Below are 16103 nucleotides of genomic sequence, written 5' to 3' on the forward strand. Positions count from 1 at the left end.
TCCATTGGAGCAAAGATGGCCCGGGCGCTGGGGATGGCTCCTTGGCCTCTGCCCCAGGCGCTAGAGTGGCTCTGGTCGCGGCAGATCGATGACCCGGAGGGGCAGAGCATCGCCCCCTGGTGGGCAGAGCTTCGCCCCTGGTGGGCGTGCCGGGTGGATCCCGGTCGGGCGCATGCGGGAGTCTGTCTGATTGTCTCTCCCCGTTTCTAGCTTCAGAAAAATACCAAAAACAAACAAACAAAAAAAATGATTGAAACTAGAGAGTCAGCTTTAACACGGGGCATGTTACTTAAGAATATACTTGCTGTCGTCGAAGATAAACCTTGAAATCTCAATAACTTAACACAACAAAAGTTTACGCCTCACTCGTGGAAAGCATGTGTGTTAATAAGTACACCAAAATGTAAAAAAGAAAAAAAAAAAGTGGCTATTTCTAGCTATTTTTAATTCTAGATGGGAATTAGAGTAAATTTTATTTTGTGGTGTTTTTCCTATATAAAAACAGAACGTGTGTGGAGGGGCAGCAGTGAGACACAGGCGAGAACTCGGTTCTGCACAGCCAGCCATTCAGGCCAACGGAGGTGCAGACACAGGATGGAGGCCCCAACACCCACAGTGTGGTCTGGACGTCAAGGCTGATGATCACGCGTGCGCGCGCACACACAGCCCAAGAGGATTTGGAAAGGTTTATTACATAATGAGGCACCTGGTGGAGCAAGGTAGGTTCCCAAGCAGGTGGAAAAGTGGCTTGAGAAAGGGCAGGGAGGGGTGACTGGCTTGGGGACTTCCTGTAGGAGATGGGGCTTGGGTTTGGATGCCCACGCACAGACTGACTTACTTGGGTTGAACTTCCTGCCATTCCCAAAGGCGGGAAGGCGCATTCAAGCTTCCTTAGCAGTTTTGTGGGGCAGAAGGGGAAAGGGGAACAGTGGACTTGAAGGCTGTCAGTAGTCAAACATCAAAACTTGAGTCAGCCTGACCTGTGGTGGCGCAGTGGATAAAGCGTCGACCTGGAAATGCTGAGGTTGCCGGTTCGAAACCCTGGGCTTGCCTGGTCAAGGCACATATGGGAGTTGATGCTTCCAGCTCCTCCCCATCTTCTCTCTGTGTCTCTCTCTCCTCTCTCTCTCCCTCTCTCTCTCTCTCTCCCTTTCTCTCTCCTCTCTAAAATGAATAAATAAAATTTAAAAAAAAATTTAAAAACTTGAGTCAAACTTTTAATTACACTTGCAGTCATGGACAAATGGCCTGCGTGGTTGGCCTGGAGGTCTGAAAGCAGCCTGAAGATAAGGCAAAAAGGAAAATGGAGGATTATGCGGGAGATTTTAATAAGTCAGGCTTGGGAACAGTGGGCTTATCCTCTGCCCACATTCCATTGATTTGAACCAAGTCACCAGGAGGCTGGACAACGGCCCTGGCTACAGCCACTTCCAGCAACAACTAGGGAGAGGGTATGAGTCTTTAGTGAACAGTCCCCGTTGCTGTCACAGTGGGAAGCAGGCAGCGATCGATCTAGCTTTATGAGACTTAAATAATTTGGAGGCTGTTTCTGAGAAAAAAAAAGTAAGTTATAGATTTTAAATCAGAAGATGTCAGGGTTCTGCGGCTGAAGCTTCGTTAACTCGCTGTGAAGGCCCAGGGCGATTCCGCAGAGGCCACCACTCACCATCCTCCCGTCACCAGGCACAAACCAAGAGGAAAAGGTGTGTGTTCTGGCATGGCTACAGAATCCTTCCAGGGAGGGAGTGAGCTCTGGGATTGAAGTACGCTGTACAGTTCACGGAATTCTTGTCTAGATCCTATAAAAACAACAGCAAATGTGCTACTGGGAAAAATAATGTTGTTACATATTTTCTGTAAGTAAAAAAGGGATAAAATGCTACTCTCGTGACCACAACAGCTAAAGGAATTACATCCCTTGGGTCTTGCTGCACACGTAGCTATTCGGTGGTGTGGGCAGGGATACTCTCTAAGTAGAAGGTTGATAGGGGTGAAGCTTGTAAAATATTATTTGGTGTTCTGTGATTCTAGAAAGGTTGGGAGCATCAGTATCCCTGTGCAGACTTCCAGCCCTGAGATTCTGCGGTTCAGGGAGGCCCCCAGATGTGCAGCCCCGTGCCTGGGAGGGCATGTGATACAAGCCAGAGAGGAGCTAGGACCCCATGAGGATTGGGATGCGGGACATGCCCCCATTCCCATGACAAGGCTGTGGCCCAGCATTGCCCTCAGATGGCTCATTACGGGAGCAGACAGACACGTGCCTAGACACCAGCAGGACTTTAAATGTCTAAGTTTCAGCTCCTTAGTAAGAGCTTTTAAAGCTCACAGTCCTCTCCTACCATCCCATTTCCACCCCACCCCCCGATTCTCTTATTTATTTGTATCCAGCTATATTGTACCACACTGCATATAATTTGGAACTTTCCATGGGGGGGGGGAGCATAAAAATAATACTAAAACACAAATAAATAGGAAAGTGAAATAACCAAAATGATGTCACCACTGAGTCGAGACAAAAGCTAGGTAATTAGGACTTCTCGAAGCATCTGTTACTCCTCAGCTTCACCCAGCCATTCGCCCAGTACCCACTGAGCGCCCTCACCTGTCAGCTTCCCTCAGAGAGAGCCTGCACCAGTCCAACCGCTCCAGGAGTTCCCTGCTCGCCCCTCCCGGGTCGTGCAAGTGGGTGGGCAATTCGTCTTGGGCAGCCTCCCGGCTGGGACATGGGGTTGAGGAACGGGATGGGGGGGAATGTGTGTGCAGTCACTGCCACAGGACCCACTGATGGCAGGACAAGAGGAAATGGGTTGAAACAGCAGCGGAAGTACTGGGGGCTGACAGAGGGAAGGAGGTGCTTTCTCAGGTGACAGGAGAGTTCAGAGTACCAAGGTGCCAGCTAACCTCCTCCAGGAGGCCTCCCTGGGTGTCACAGGGCTGTGGGCTGTCTCTGCCGCACCCTTTGACACTTACTCAGACAGTGCCCAGCGTTGCTCTCCACGAAACTGCCAGGTGCATTGTTGGTGTCTATGAAGATTACCGGACGCTACCGAGTTTCTGTCAGTATTCACAAATATTGGAGGGCCTACTATGTGCCAGACTCTGGAGATACAGCAGTAAATAAAGCAGACATAAATTCCTGCCCTTGTGAACTATCCATTCCAGTCATTATAAATAAGTAAATTACACAGGTTTTTAGAAGGTGATCAGCTCAATCAGCTCTATGAAGGGGAAATTAAGTAGGGTAACTTTTATATGGGACATTATATTTCTTTTTTTTCCTAATATTTTATTTTATTTATTCATTTTTAGAGAGGAGAGAGAGAGGGAGAGAAAGAGAGAGGGAGAGAGAGAGGAGGGGGGAGGAGCTGGAAGCATCAACTCCCATATGTGCCTTGACCAGGCAAGCCCAGGGTTTCAAACCGGCGACCTCAGCATTTCCAGGTCGATGCTTTATCCACTGAGCCACCACAGGTCAGGCCAGACATTATATTTCAATAAAAACAATTTTTAAAAATAAATCCATGGAGGAGGAGAGAGTACCCAGAGTGGGGAGTCAGGGGTGGGAGGAAGGTTGCAGTTTTAAATAGAGCAATAGGGTAGGCACTGTTAAAAATAAAAAATATTTTAAAAGTGCCCAGGAACAAAACTTGAAGGAAATGAGTTGTGCAGATATCTCAAGAAGTGTTCCATCTTGCGGGTGTGGGGACACAAGATGGACAATGATGCGCCTTTCCAGCCCTTTAGGTTCATAAGTGCTATAGGCCCCTAAACTGTGGCTCGGCCACTGATGAGGGGTCTTGAGGCTCTCTGCTCTCTGGAACTCAAAGGCTCTGGCTGCCTCCGTTGTCTTTGGGAGGTGTTCCAATAGGCTATAAACTTCTGCTGAACATCAGGGTCCTGCACTACAAAGGATTGTTTAATAGGCACACTTAACCAAGGGGTCTCAGTGTATAAATCTGTAAAGTGGGGATAGTAATACCACTATCTCATAGGGTTGTTGAAGGTCAAAATCCAAAATAGAAGAAAGTCACAAAGGGAGCCAGGGCTGGGAGGCACTGGGCTTTCATTCACACGTGCCTGGAACTAGGCTGACAGTTTACACTGATTAGCTAAAACCCAAACTAGACACAGCTGCTCTCACATTTCCTCCCAATCAGCCCTAATCTCTGTGGCCTCCTGTGCTGGGATATAACTCAGTGGTTTTCTTTGCCAAATTCCTCTAAGAGAAGAGAACAATACCCCCGAAATCAGGGGCCTGATTAATTTTGGCAACTGTGGGAGGGGAGGAAAGGGGACACATTCTTAGAACTGGGGCCGAGGCTGGGGCTGGCAGGCTCCCTCAGCTCATTCTAGATACCGGGGGCACGGGGGTTCTGAGAGAAACCCTGTGACTCATCCTCATTTCTCATGACCCCTGTTTTACTCAAAGGCACACTGTCTTCCCACCATCTTCCGCTGGCCCCCAACTCTGCCTGGCTGCTAACACCCACCCAGGGACCCACCCAGCTATTCACACTGCCTCCCAGCAAGTCCACATCCCAGCATGGGTGGGGGTCCTCCAAAGTGGGCTTAAATATTCCTGCAGCAGACTCTTAGTGGCTCCTTTCCCAACCAAAGTTACAGGGCGTTAATCAACCTTACCCGGGCAGGGCGCAGCCAGGACAGTGGCCACCGTTATAAAAAGACATGTGTGAGGTGTGCAGAAGGGGAGGCAGCAGGGTGGTGGGGTGGTGGATCAAGAACTCAGGAAAAAATGGAGCAGGGAAGGAGCAAGAAGATACAATTCTTTTTTTTTTTTTTTATTCAGTGAGAGGCAGGGAGGCAGAGAGAGAGACTCCCACATATGACCCAACTGGAATCCATCCAGCAAGGCCCCTACTGGGGGGATGTTCTGCCCATCTGGGGCAGTGTCCCCATTGCTTTGCAACCGAGCTATTCTAGCACCTGAAGCGAGGTAATGGAGCCATCCTCAGCATTGGGGCCAACTTGCTTGAATCAGTTGAGCCATGGCTGCGGGAAGAAAAAAGAGAGAGAGAGAGAAGGGGGAGTGGTGGAAAGGTAGATGGTCGCCTCTCCTATGTGCCTTGACCGGGAATCGAACCAGGGACTTCCACATGCACGGCCAATGCTCTACCACTGAGCCAACTGGCCAGAGCAGAAAGATACAATTCTTAATTTCCAAATCCAAACTCTCCTTTGTAGTTAACTCAACCTGCACACACTGGTACAGTAACCAATAGCTTCCCGGACATACAATCATAAGAGCTCACTAGAGGCCAGGCATTAAGTACAAGCTTTCATATGATTTTTTTGTTTGTTCTTCACAACTCTAAGAGGTAGAAGATGTTATGCTAGTCTGGGTCCTCTGAGGAGCATATGCCAAAATGACATGCAAGGGTCTTATTAGGAGAAATGCCTTTACGAAAGAATACAGGGAGGAAGTCAGGTCGGGTGGGGGCTGGGTGGGGGAGCCGCTAGACCGTGCCCAACCCCCACCGAGAGGAAAGAGGATGGGAGTGCAAGTTTGCTAGACTACTGTGCAGCCTCAGGAAGGTTAACAGAATTGGCAGGGAATCCTCCCTCCAAAGTTGGCCGTCACTAGAGTCCTGGTTTCCCCAGGAGCCCACATGCCTTAGCGTCCAGCTGTGCCCCTCACTAGAAGAGAGAAGTGGCCTCATGCAGATGCAGCAATGGACTTCAGAGCATGGCAGCTGGAGCCCTGGGACAATATGCTGGGATTGGAGGTCTGCAAGGCACCTTCTCATAATTAATAACTAACATCCTAAATATCATTAATATTCATCAATTGAATAACAAATCATATAATAAAATTATAATATAATTACATATATTTATTAGAACTAGTTATATTTACATTATAATGATTTATTATACTAAATAATTGAGTTATAATTAAGGACTTGGGGGTTCCACAATTATTATGCCTATTGCACTGGCTGATAAACTCAGGCTCAGAGAGGTCAAGTCACCTGCCCATAGTTTGAACCCAAGTTTAATACAACTCAAAGCTTTCTCCTGTGCAGTGCGCACCTGAGCTATTGAGCGCTACATTACAAGCCTGATTCCTGAGACTCAGTGATCCGCAGAGGGCTGGGCACAGCATCGCATCCCATAAAGGGTTTTGGAGGGGGATGTGGTTGAGCGTTTGTGTGGTAAGAAAAAAACCTACATGTCCCACAACACCTAGGACCCTGAGTCAGAGCCACCTCTTCCGCCGTGTGCCTTTCTTTCCCCAATCTCCCTAATCAGAGGGGGTGCCTCCCCAGCGACCTCCCACTCACTCGGGACCTCTTCCAGCACCCACGTGTGCCTCACGCCTAAGTCACTGGCACACTGTCACCTTCTTGGGGCTCCCACCAGGGTTCTCACTTCCCAGGGCGAGAAGTGGGTCAGGTAACCTGCTCAGGATCAGAAACCAGGAGGAGGCTGAACAAGGAAGGCTCAGTCTATTTGTCCTTCAACCATTCTGCCTACACACCCAAAATAGATGCAAATAACCATAATTTGGTGAGCAGAGCTGCTGACACGGGGAGAGGTTGAAGGAATCCCCTTTCCCCCTCCAGATCTGATTTTTTCCAGTCGCCCACGATGCTACCAAGGGTGTATTTATCAGTTTGGGGAAGTGCTTCAAATGTCCTCTTATTCTATCCCCAGATTGCCCCACTGCTGACAGCAGTCCTTTCACGAACCTCATTCAGAAAACAATATGCAACGTGCATTCATTCATAAATGGAAACTGTCTTTTGGGCAGTGCCTGCCTACCAAAATCTAAACTGTATTACTCTTTGATCTAACTATTCCACCTCTAGGAACCTTTTCTACAGAAATCCTTACACGTGCGCACAAAGAGAGTGTACAAGGTGCTTACAACATTAAGTCTAACTGTAAAAATATAAGAAATAAATGAAACATCTATCCATAGCAGATAATTAAATAAATCATGGTGCATCCATACTGTGGAATACTCCGCAGCTGTTAAATAAAAAAAAAGATATGCTATTAAATAAAAAAAGATATGATGGTTCTGGGTCCTGTCATGAACACTCACTAAGATATGCTCTGTCTAAAAAGCAAGTTGCATGTTGATTACCAAGTAAGAAAAAATTCTGGAGATTGATTGTTCAACAATATGAATATACATGACATTACTGAACTCTACATTTAAAAATGATTATTGGCCCTGGCCGGTTGACTCAGTGGCAGAGCGTCAGTCTGGCATACAGAAGTCCCGGGTTCGATTTCCGGCCAGGGCACACAGGAGAGGCGCCCATCTGCTTCTCCACCCCTCCCCCCCTCCTTCCTCTCTGTCTCTCTCTTCCCCTCCCACAGCCAAGGCTCCATTGGAGCAAAGATGGCCCGGGCGCTGGGGATGGCTCCTTGGCCTCTGCCCCAGGCGCTAGAGTGGCTCTGGTCACGACAGAGCGACGCCCCCTGGTGGGCGTGCCGGGTGGATCCCGGTTGCACATGCAGGAGTCTGTCTGACTGTCTCTCCCTGTTTCCAGCTTCAGAAAAATACAAAAAATAAATAAATAAATAAATAAATAAATAAATTTAAAAAATGATTATTAAGATGGTTAGTTTTATGTGTATTTCACAACTTTTTTAAAAAGCTAGTTGCAGAATGACAGGCCTAATGATTCCACTTATAGTTGTTATAATCTTCAAAGATATTTTCCACCTATTTACAAGCATATATGCATGTAGATAAATTAATAGAAAAATTTTGTACATCTGGATAAAATCAAATCAAGCTGTTAAAAGAAGTCACTCTGGGAGCTGGTATAGTTGGGCGATGTTACGAAGAATTTTCACATTTCACCTGTGTGCATATATAATCATGTGTATGTGATTGCTTTGATGTTTGAGTTAATGAAATCACTTGTGGCAATTGTTCTTCAGACGCATTTACCACCCAGCAGGCAGTGAGCAGGTTTTCAGAACCTGCAATCAGATCAGACCAGACTGGGTTTCTCTCTTTTCTCTTCCTCTTTTTTGCAGACCAGCTCAGACAATGGCCTGTTCTGATCCCCTTGTGAGTGAGTGATGGGGTGAGAGATAAGACCAGAGTCTCACTATGAGGGCCTGGGGTGAGAGATAAGACCAGAGTCTCACTATGAGGGCCTTTTCCTTAGAACAGGTTTCTGCCCAGGAAAGGAGACCGCCGTGTGCCCGAAACCCATAGTCCCCTCGAGATCTTACTATAAACACCAGTTCTCCATGCACCGCAGGCTCCAGCCACAGCTAACCAAGGTCTGGATCACTCGGATGAGATTTCTTTGAAAAGCAAACCTCCAAATGGTGAACCATAGGTCTCTAAATCAGAAAAAATGGGCTGGAGAACTCAGCTCATTCTGAAACTTGAGGCCCCCTAGCCTGAGGGAGGAAGCACCAAGAAGCTACCAGAATTGAGGAAGGACCAAGATCACGTTTCACTCGGTCTCAGACCACACAATGGCGTGGGTTAGTGAGAGGCCTGGGCTCAGGCCAGATCCACCCAGACTAGGGGCTCATTTGCATAGCCATTGCAAACACTTTGCATCATGGGGTCCCAGGAATACTGCTCCCCTAGGATCAGAGAGGTTAAGACCAAAATTTGGTCACACAGTCTGAGGGACAGAAACAAACCTGGGAGAAGAAGAGGACCTGAGAAGGGAGGGAGGTGGCAGAGGGGGAAAGCCAGTCCCAGTATTTCACTTGCAAATCCTGGCAGGGGTGTTGGATGGGGTAGGAAACTTCAGTGTCACTTAGAGGAAGAAAATTATACAAACAAGTGCATTTGCATGGCAGTTCTGCAGCTCACAGGTTCCAGGGCCTCTCAGCAGCACCAGACCCCCTGCAGACCCACCTGGAATCCCAAAGGCCCGACTCCTTGGCCAGAGACTTTGGGCAGAGACTTCCTTTGGAGATAACTGTTCTGTCAAGTGGATGGATGTACCTTCCAAGGTCACCCCAGGTTTGAGATGTTGGTGTACAAAAAATAAAAATGGTGGAAACTTGAGTACATTAAAATATGTATTTAGGCCCTGGCCAGTTGGCTCAGCAGAAGAGCGTCGGTCCGGCGTGTGGAAGTCCCGAGTCCAATTCCCGGCCATGGCACACAGGAGAAGCGCCCATCTGCTTCTCCACCTTTCCCCCTCTCCTTTCTCTATGTCTCTCTCTTCCCCTCCTGCAGCCAAGGATCCACTGGAGCAGAGCTGGCCCCGGGCACTGAGGGTGGCTGCTTGGCCTCCACTTCAGGCACTAGAATGGCTCCAGTTGCAATGGAGCAGCACCCCAGATGGGCAGAGCACCACCCCCTGGTGGGCTTGCTGGGTGGATCCCAGCTGGGCACAGGTGGGAGTCTCTCTGCCTCCCCGCATCTCACTTCAGAAAAAATACAACAACAAAAAAAATGTGTATTTGTAACAGAGAAGTTCCCAAGGGCTTTGTGTTTAAGAAACTGGTGTGAGGACCGTGGACAGGGCTGAGCGCTCCGGCTTTTTAGCAACACTCAGGGAGGAGGGGAGCCAAGAAGCCCTTGACAACCATTCATCCCAGTTTTCTAGAAGGACGCCCTTCCAATTTCACATAATGTCCTTTTCTACAATGATTTGTAAAAGGTATAACTAAACATGATTGAAACTTAAGGTAGAACTTCATAAGGCTTCTTGAAAAAATTATGAACTGAACAGTAAGTGAGGAAATCCCTGAGTTCCCAAATTCTCTGGTTTGGGGGAAGCAAACATGGTGAACGAGGGGAATCCAGTTGGCGAGGTTAGAAAGAGAAAAATGAGCAGACAAAATGGAGGACAGCCACAGGGGGTAAATCAGACTTCCTGCAGACAGCTGTTGGACTCAGAGGTCAAGCTGAAGAGAGGGCAGACAGAGGTTCAGACCAGAAGACAGCTGGGGTGACAAGACTGAGAGGAAGATGCCAGCCCTGGTGAGAAAATCTCCACCACATTGTTCCCTCATTTTCCACCATCAGAACTGTCCTGGTGCCAGTGCGAGGGTCCTCAGGAGGCACTCCTGGGTCTCTGCCTTCTGCACCACCAACGCTGGCTCTGTCTGGTTATGAAAGGGTCTTCTCCCTGCCTTCTGTCATGCTATGTCACCACCCCAATGTCCTGGGCGCTGGGTGTTGCCCATAGTAGGTGGACAAGATGAGCTGAATGAGACCCTGGCATCTTTTCCCTTGGAGTGAGGAAAGTCTGAGAGAGCCGCTCGGCCGGGGCCACAGCACTGACCCTGCTGGAAGGGTGGCCTCGGGGCATCTGCCCGTCATTGCACATCCACCAATAGTGCTTCCCACCTCTGAGCCTCTCAAAAACCTGATGTGACTGAGTTGAATCCTCATGCACCTGGGTGTGGGGAGGACAGATATCATCCCCAGCAAAGCATGGACATGAGGGCTTTGTCCATCAAACGAGAACCCAGGGCGCACTTCTTTTGACCTCACTCGTCTCTCCAGTGCCAAAACCTCTAGGTCCTGAGAGGCTGCCGGGGGCCCCCTGGGCTCGGATGGCACCCTCTCACTGTCTGGAGCAGTTTCAAGGGTCAATTCAGACCACAAAGTGTCTCCACCCTGTGGGTACAGAGAAAGGCCAAGACAAGGCCTCTCATGGCTGCACACGTGTTTTGTATGTTGCTGAGGAAGAACCCAGCAGGCGCCGGGCCTGACAGGAACCAGGTCCACACTTGACTGTCTCTTCCAAGGCACAGAGATGCATTTGTTGGGTGGTCTCCTCACACTGCTCTGACTGGTTGAATGCAGGAAGAGAAGTAGATGAATTCACCAAAAGGCCACCCAGAGCTGGAGCCTGGTGTCCCTTCCAAATGAGTGGCTGCTCCCACCTTTGGCCATACTCCCTGTGGGGTGGCAGAGACCCTACATTTCAGGAGAATGAGCCAGGGAGGGGCTGTATTTCCAAGGCTGCTGGCTCAGAGGTTCCCCCCACCCCAGGCCTCCTGCATGCCTACTCTGGCCCATCTGGTGAGTGCCCAGCAGGTTTGTTCACAAAACTTTCCCCGGCCCCACCAGCCTCCCTTGAATAACTGAATTTCCTTCACACCCTGAGTAGACAGACCTCCTCATTCACAGCCCTCCGCATTTCCTGTCGCTAACCTAGTCAAAGGAAAACTCCAAATTTACTGTTATTGTTTACCAACCCAACTGCCAACTCACCCCAAGGCTCAGAGACAGGCCCTCAATATGAGGGCAGGAGCACAGACCCAGCCTAGACAGCTGGCCCCATTCCACACCTGGGGCTCCCTGCGCCCTCTGGGCAGGCCAGCCCACCTGAGGGTGGGACTCTTAATAGTGATCAAGGCCACCTGACACCTGGTACCTTACAAAGAATTTAAATCCCCTCCTTGAATTCTTCACAAGGTATAAGAATGTCACCCCCATTTCATAGAAAAGGAAACTGGACTTGGAGAAGAATCCAGTCTGTCTCTGCCCTTCCCCCACCCTTCCTCATCAAGAGGACTTCAGGGTGTTTCTTCAAGGAGCTCTAAACTTGGAAGCAGATCCAAGTCAGATTCACCTCTGCTTAATGGGGAGGTCTTGAGAAAGCCGCCATCTTCTCTGAGGCTGTCTCCTCCCAGGTTAGCTGGAAGCACCCATGAGAGTCCTTAAGCTCTCTTTACATTTCACACCACTTAAGGGTGTTCAAGAATCATATCCTGTAGCCCCTGCACCCACACAAGTCAGCATCTGTCTTTAGGCTCAAAAGTTCCGTGATCAATCCATCTGGGAGGTGAGCAGCAGGAGGTTAAGTTCCCCTCGAGACAGGGAGGGTATCACTGGGCCAGGCCAGCGTGCAAGGTCAGGGCATGGGGAGGGGGAAGGCATGGTAAGACCCCATTCACCCAGATGGGCCCCTCTTGGTCCTTCACCCCGGCCATCTTCCCTGAATGCCAACTCCAGGCCCATGCTCACTGGCTACAACAGTGTCCTGAGCTGGGCTCACCCAGAGGAGGAAACAAAACATGGCATCAGTGTAGGGGGCAAGAGGGTGAGAAGGCTGTAATCAGGCCTCTGCAGCAGAGCAGTGGTCCTTGCATACCCACATCCCAGCCTCTGGACCTGTGAACATGCTACCTCACATAGCAAAAGGGAGTCTGCCGATGAGATCAAGGTTAAGACCCCCCTGGATTAGCTGGGTAGGCCCAACCTACGCACATGAGTCCTTGGGAGTGGAGACTCCTTCCTGGTTAGGCCAGAGAGGTGGTAACAGAAGGGGCAGAGAGATGTGCTGTTGCTGGCTCTGAGGACGGAGGAAGAGGGCCATCAGACAAGGAATGATGGGAAAGCTGGGAAAGGAACAGACTCTCCTGGAGCCTGCAGGAGGAATGCAGCTCTGCTGGGACCTGGATTTTAGCCCCATTAGACCCTGTCAGATCTCTGGCCTACAGAGCTGTCGGATACTAAATTTATTCTGTTTTACCCTAGCTGGATAGCTCAGATGGTAGGAGCATCGTCCTGAAGCATAGAGTTGCCAGTTCGATCCCTGGTCAGGGCACATACAGGAACAAGTCAATGTTCCTGTCTCTCTCTCACTAAAATCAATCAATAATTTTTTTTTAATTGTGCTGTTTTAAGTCATGAACTTTATTATGACAGCAATAGAAAACTAGCACAGCCTCCCCAGAGAGCAAAGTGCTGACAACCGCTTTGTCCCCTTTCACCAAGCCCCTTCCTACCACCTGAGTCCCTCTCCGCCAGGTTCTTAGCACTGCTGACACCTTCATAAGCTCGGACAACGTAACGGTTTCTCTAAAGGCAAAACCTTATACTGGTTCATTTTAGCAGTGGTTTCTAGAGTGAGGAGTAGATTTCGAGATAGGACTCAAAACCACAGCTATCCTTTCAGGAGTTATGCAGGGACCACGCTGCCGGTGCCCACGAGCCTCAATGGAGGGGGCGTGACCCGGCCGATGACTGAGGGCCTAACGAGACCTCGCCTCCAGGCAGGAGACACAGTCTGAGGACGGAGGTTCCTCAGGCTTTAAGACCCTGAGTTGTAATCCAAACCAGTTAGCTGTGTATGTGTGACCTCCAGCACATTCCGCTAACCAGGCTGCCTCACCTTTCTCCACGGACAGCTCTGAGGATCACGGGAGAAGATGTGAGCTTATCTAGGGTGCACTATTTTACTGTCTGAATGGAGGGCGAGGAGTGGGGCCAGAAGACCAATTTCTACTATTGGCCCTACCACAAACCAAGTCATTGTGTGATCTCAAACATCCCACTCTGGGCCTCAGTCTTTTTATCTGTGGATTGAAGAATGGGTCACATGAACACTGAGGCCTCTTCTAGCTCTGATGTATTTTTGGTTTCTGTCTGACCCCAACTGCCCCCTCCTGGAATGTTCAGAAACTACACCAACCTGCTCCCCTGGTTTCTTCCCCAGGATTTGAACCAAATCACCACCACCCAGTTCTCCCTAGACCTGCACACCAGGTGCCCAGCCAGGCTGAGGGTGCCAGTCTCTGGCTGTGGCTAAGCAGGTGAAATAATCATATGCCAAGAAGCAACCCGGCTCCTGATTCAATATTTGGCAAAAGCATGGGTTCCCCAGCCCTCGCTGACACCTCCTCCACCCTGCCGCAAAAGAGAGCCGCATTAGTACCCCGACACCAGACACACCTGGCCGGGCCCTCAGCAGGGCAGGCGCTGCCTGCTGCTCGCCCAGGAGGCCCTTTTCTCCTCTTGTCCCCTCCTGTCCCCTCTTCCTTCCCGCCAGTGCCCTCCCCTCTCCTCTCCTCCTGTCCCCTCCCCCTCTCTCCCCTCCAAGCACACCCAGCCTCTGCCCTCCTGACACACAGAACCACCCTCCACATCTGGGAAGAGGAGAGGTGAGAGAGAAGGGCTGAGCCCCATGAAAGAAGAGAAAGAAATCCTTTCAACTATTAAATCTGTTTAGTAAAGACAATTTCGCTCATACAAAACAAGTTTACAACAATCTGAGTGCTAGACACACCGTTGGACAGGGGAGGCGCTGCAGGCACTCCAAGCCCTTCCCCCATGATAGAGGAGACCCTGGGTGCCCCCCAACCACCCTGTCCTGAGGGAGATGAAAACTGAAGTATTCCTGCCACCCCCACCCACCTACCCCTGCTCCAAAGGGACTGTGGCACCGAGGACCCCATGCGGCTCCTCAGTAATACTGGGGGAGGGCCTTCCCCACCCACCCCTAACCGGTCTGGACACATGAAGCCAAGTTGTTTGGGTGGGAGTGACGTGGCTAATGGGGAAGGGGCAGTCGGGACATCTTTGGTGTGAAGACCCCCCACTTACCCACTAGGCCACACAACGGCAACATGTGGGAGGACCACAAAAGTGGTGCTGCCTTTGCCCTGTACAGGGGAACTGGCCAACACCCCGGGGCCCAAGGCAAAAGGCAGCTTGTGTCACTTATAAACTGCCCAGGCTCACCCACGTGAGCTGAGAGGCCTGCTGAGAAATGGCTAAAAATGTAAGAAAAATGAACAAGAATGGATTAATGGCAGGAAGGGGAAGCAGAGGTTCCTCCCTGGATCAGCACCTCTGAGGACCAGGACCAGCACTAGATGGGAGCAATGGTCCTAGGGTGGACGGTCCAGTCTTCCTGATTTCATGCCAGTGCCTAAGTTGCTCCTGTCCACCTCGGGGAACCAGCTATCAGAGACAGGCCGAGGAGGGACCGGCTCAGAGGCGGGCCCAACACAGGGAGGGCGGGCCCAACAAAGGCAGGGCGGGCCTAAGGAGGGAGGAGGCTCTTGAGTGACAGCAGGGCCCTCCCTATGCAGCCCTGCCTCCCGCGGCCCACAAATGCGCAGTCCCAGGCACACATGCACAGGCACACACACGATCACACTCACTCCTATCCGTCTGGCACACTGGTGATGTCTGAGGGATCCAGCAGAGAGGTGGGTGGCATCCTGGCCAAAGCCCTCCATGGCCTGAGCCCTGAACACAGCAGCCAGTGGGAGCTCAGACTGTAGTGGGGAGATGGGGAGGGAGCATGGGGCGACACAGGGACATTCCCCATACCAGTTTCCACAAATACCCTTTAACAAGAGGAAGGGGCTAGGGGGAAAGAGGAGGGGGGAAGAACAATAAAAGAAGTTTCATAAAAATTCTAAGTCAAATTACTGATAAAACTGCAAAATGAGCACAGGTTCAAGAGCATCTTGCTCCCTTCTCTGCATGCCCTTAGACCTCCCAGCCCCTCCCTCTCTGGGGTGGCCAGAACCAAAGGCAGAATTCAGCCCCTCACAAGGCTCCAGGCTCTGTGCAGCCGAGGAGGAGGGGAGGCAGCAGTGGACAGTTCTGTCTCTTCATTTAAAAAATATATTCAGGTTGAGAGTTATTGCTTGACCCCCACTGGAGAAGGGCCAAGCGGCTCAGTGGGCGAGGGTCGCAGCCTCCAGAGCCCGAGCTTTCTTCCGCCTCTTCAGAAGCAGAGGGTTGGAGGCGTCTTCAATCTTTTTTATCTTGATCTGCTCGTAGTCAACACGCATTGTGGCCAAGGCACTGGTCATCTCCTCCTGGGGGAGGGGAGGCGACAGGCATAAGTAAAGGCAGGATGAGGGCGAGCGAATAGAAGGAGCGGGCTGGTCAGTGCGTCCAGGACCGACAGCCGCCTCACCCCTGCACTGGGCCCACTGAGTCACCACTGCTGCCGCCGCTCTCCAAAAACCCTCCAATGACCCCGCAGGAAGGCAGGAAGAACACTGGCCGAGGAGTCAGGAGACCTGGGTTCTGGTCTGCCCCAGCCAGTCTTGAGCTACATGACCTTGAACAGGTCATTCCCCTCTCTGGGCCTCAGTTTCCTCATCTGCAAAATCAGAAGATAGTACCAGATGGCCTCTTGGGTCCTTTTAGAGACCCAGGGAATAAGAGCTTGTAGGGAACAGCCAAACCGAGTTTAGACTGGAATAAGAAGTGGGTCAGGCCTGACCTGGCAGTGGCACAGTGGACAGAGCGTCAGACTGAGATGTGGAGGACCCAGGTACGAGACCCCGAGGTCGCCAGCTTGAGTGCGGGCTCAACTGGTTTGAGCAAAGCTCACCAGCTTGGACCCAAGATCCCTGGCTCGAGCAAGGGGTTACTCGCT

The 16103-nt window shown here is 50.7% G+C and overlaps 1 protein-coding gene and 1 long non-coding RNA gene across 2 annotated transcripts in view; one reads left to right on the top strand and one right to left on the bottom strand.

The window, feature by feature from the left end:
* The first annotated feature begins 7578 nt into the window (after nt 1-7578).
* LOC136390852 (uncharacterized) lies at nt 7579-15114 on the top strand. The gene is made up of 2 exons (XR_010748776.1): nt 7579-8061; nt 8101-15114. It is a non-coding gene; the product is annotated as an uncharacterized lncRNA (long non-coding RNA).
* The window catches only part of MAPKAPK2 (MAPK activated protein kinase 2), a 48276-nt gene continuing 46075 nt past the window's right edge, over nt 13903-16103 (bottom strand). Inside the window, exon 10 of the mRNA XM_066361890.1 lies at nt 13903-15534. Within this exon, the coding sequence (XP_066217987.1) occupies nt 15391-15534 (144 nt within the window). The 3' untranslated portion in view covers nt 13903-15390. The remainder of the gene's footprint in view (nt 15535-16103) is intronic.

This window comes from Saccopteryx leptura, chromosome 2 (genome assembly GCF_036850995.1).
Source record: "Saccopteryx leptura isolate mSacLep1 chromosome 2, mSacLep1_pri_phased_curated, whole genome shotgun sequence".
In the NCBI taxonomy this organism is placed as follows: domain Eukaryota; kingdom Metazoa; phylum Chordata; class Mammalia; order Chiroptera; family Emballonuridae; genus Saccopteryx; species Saccopteryx leptura.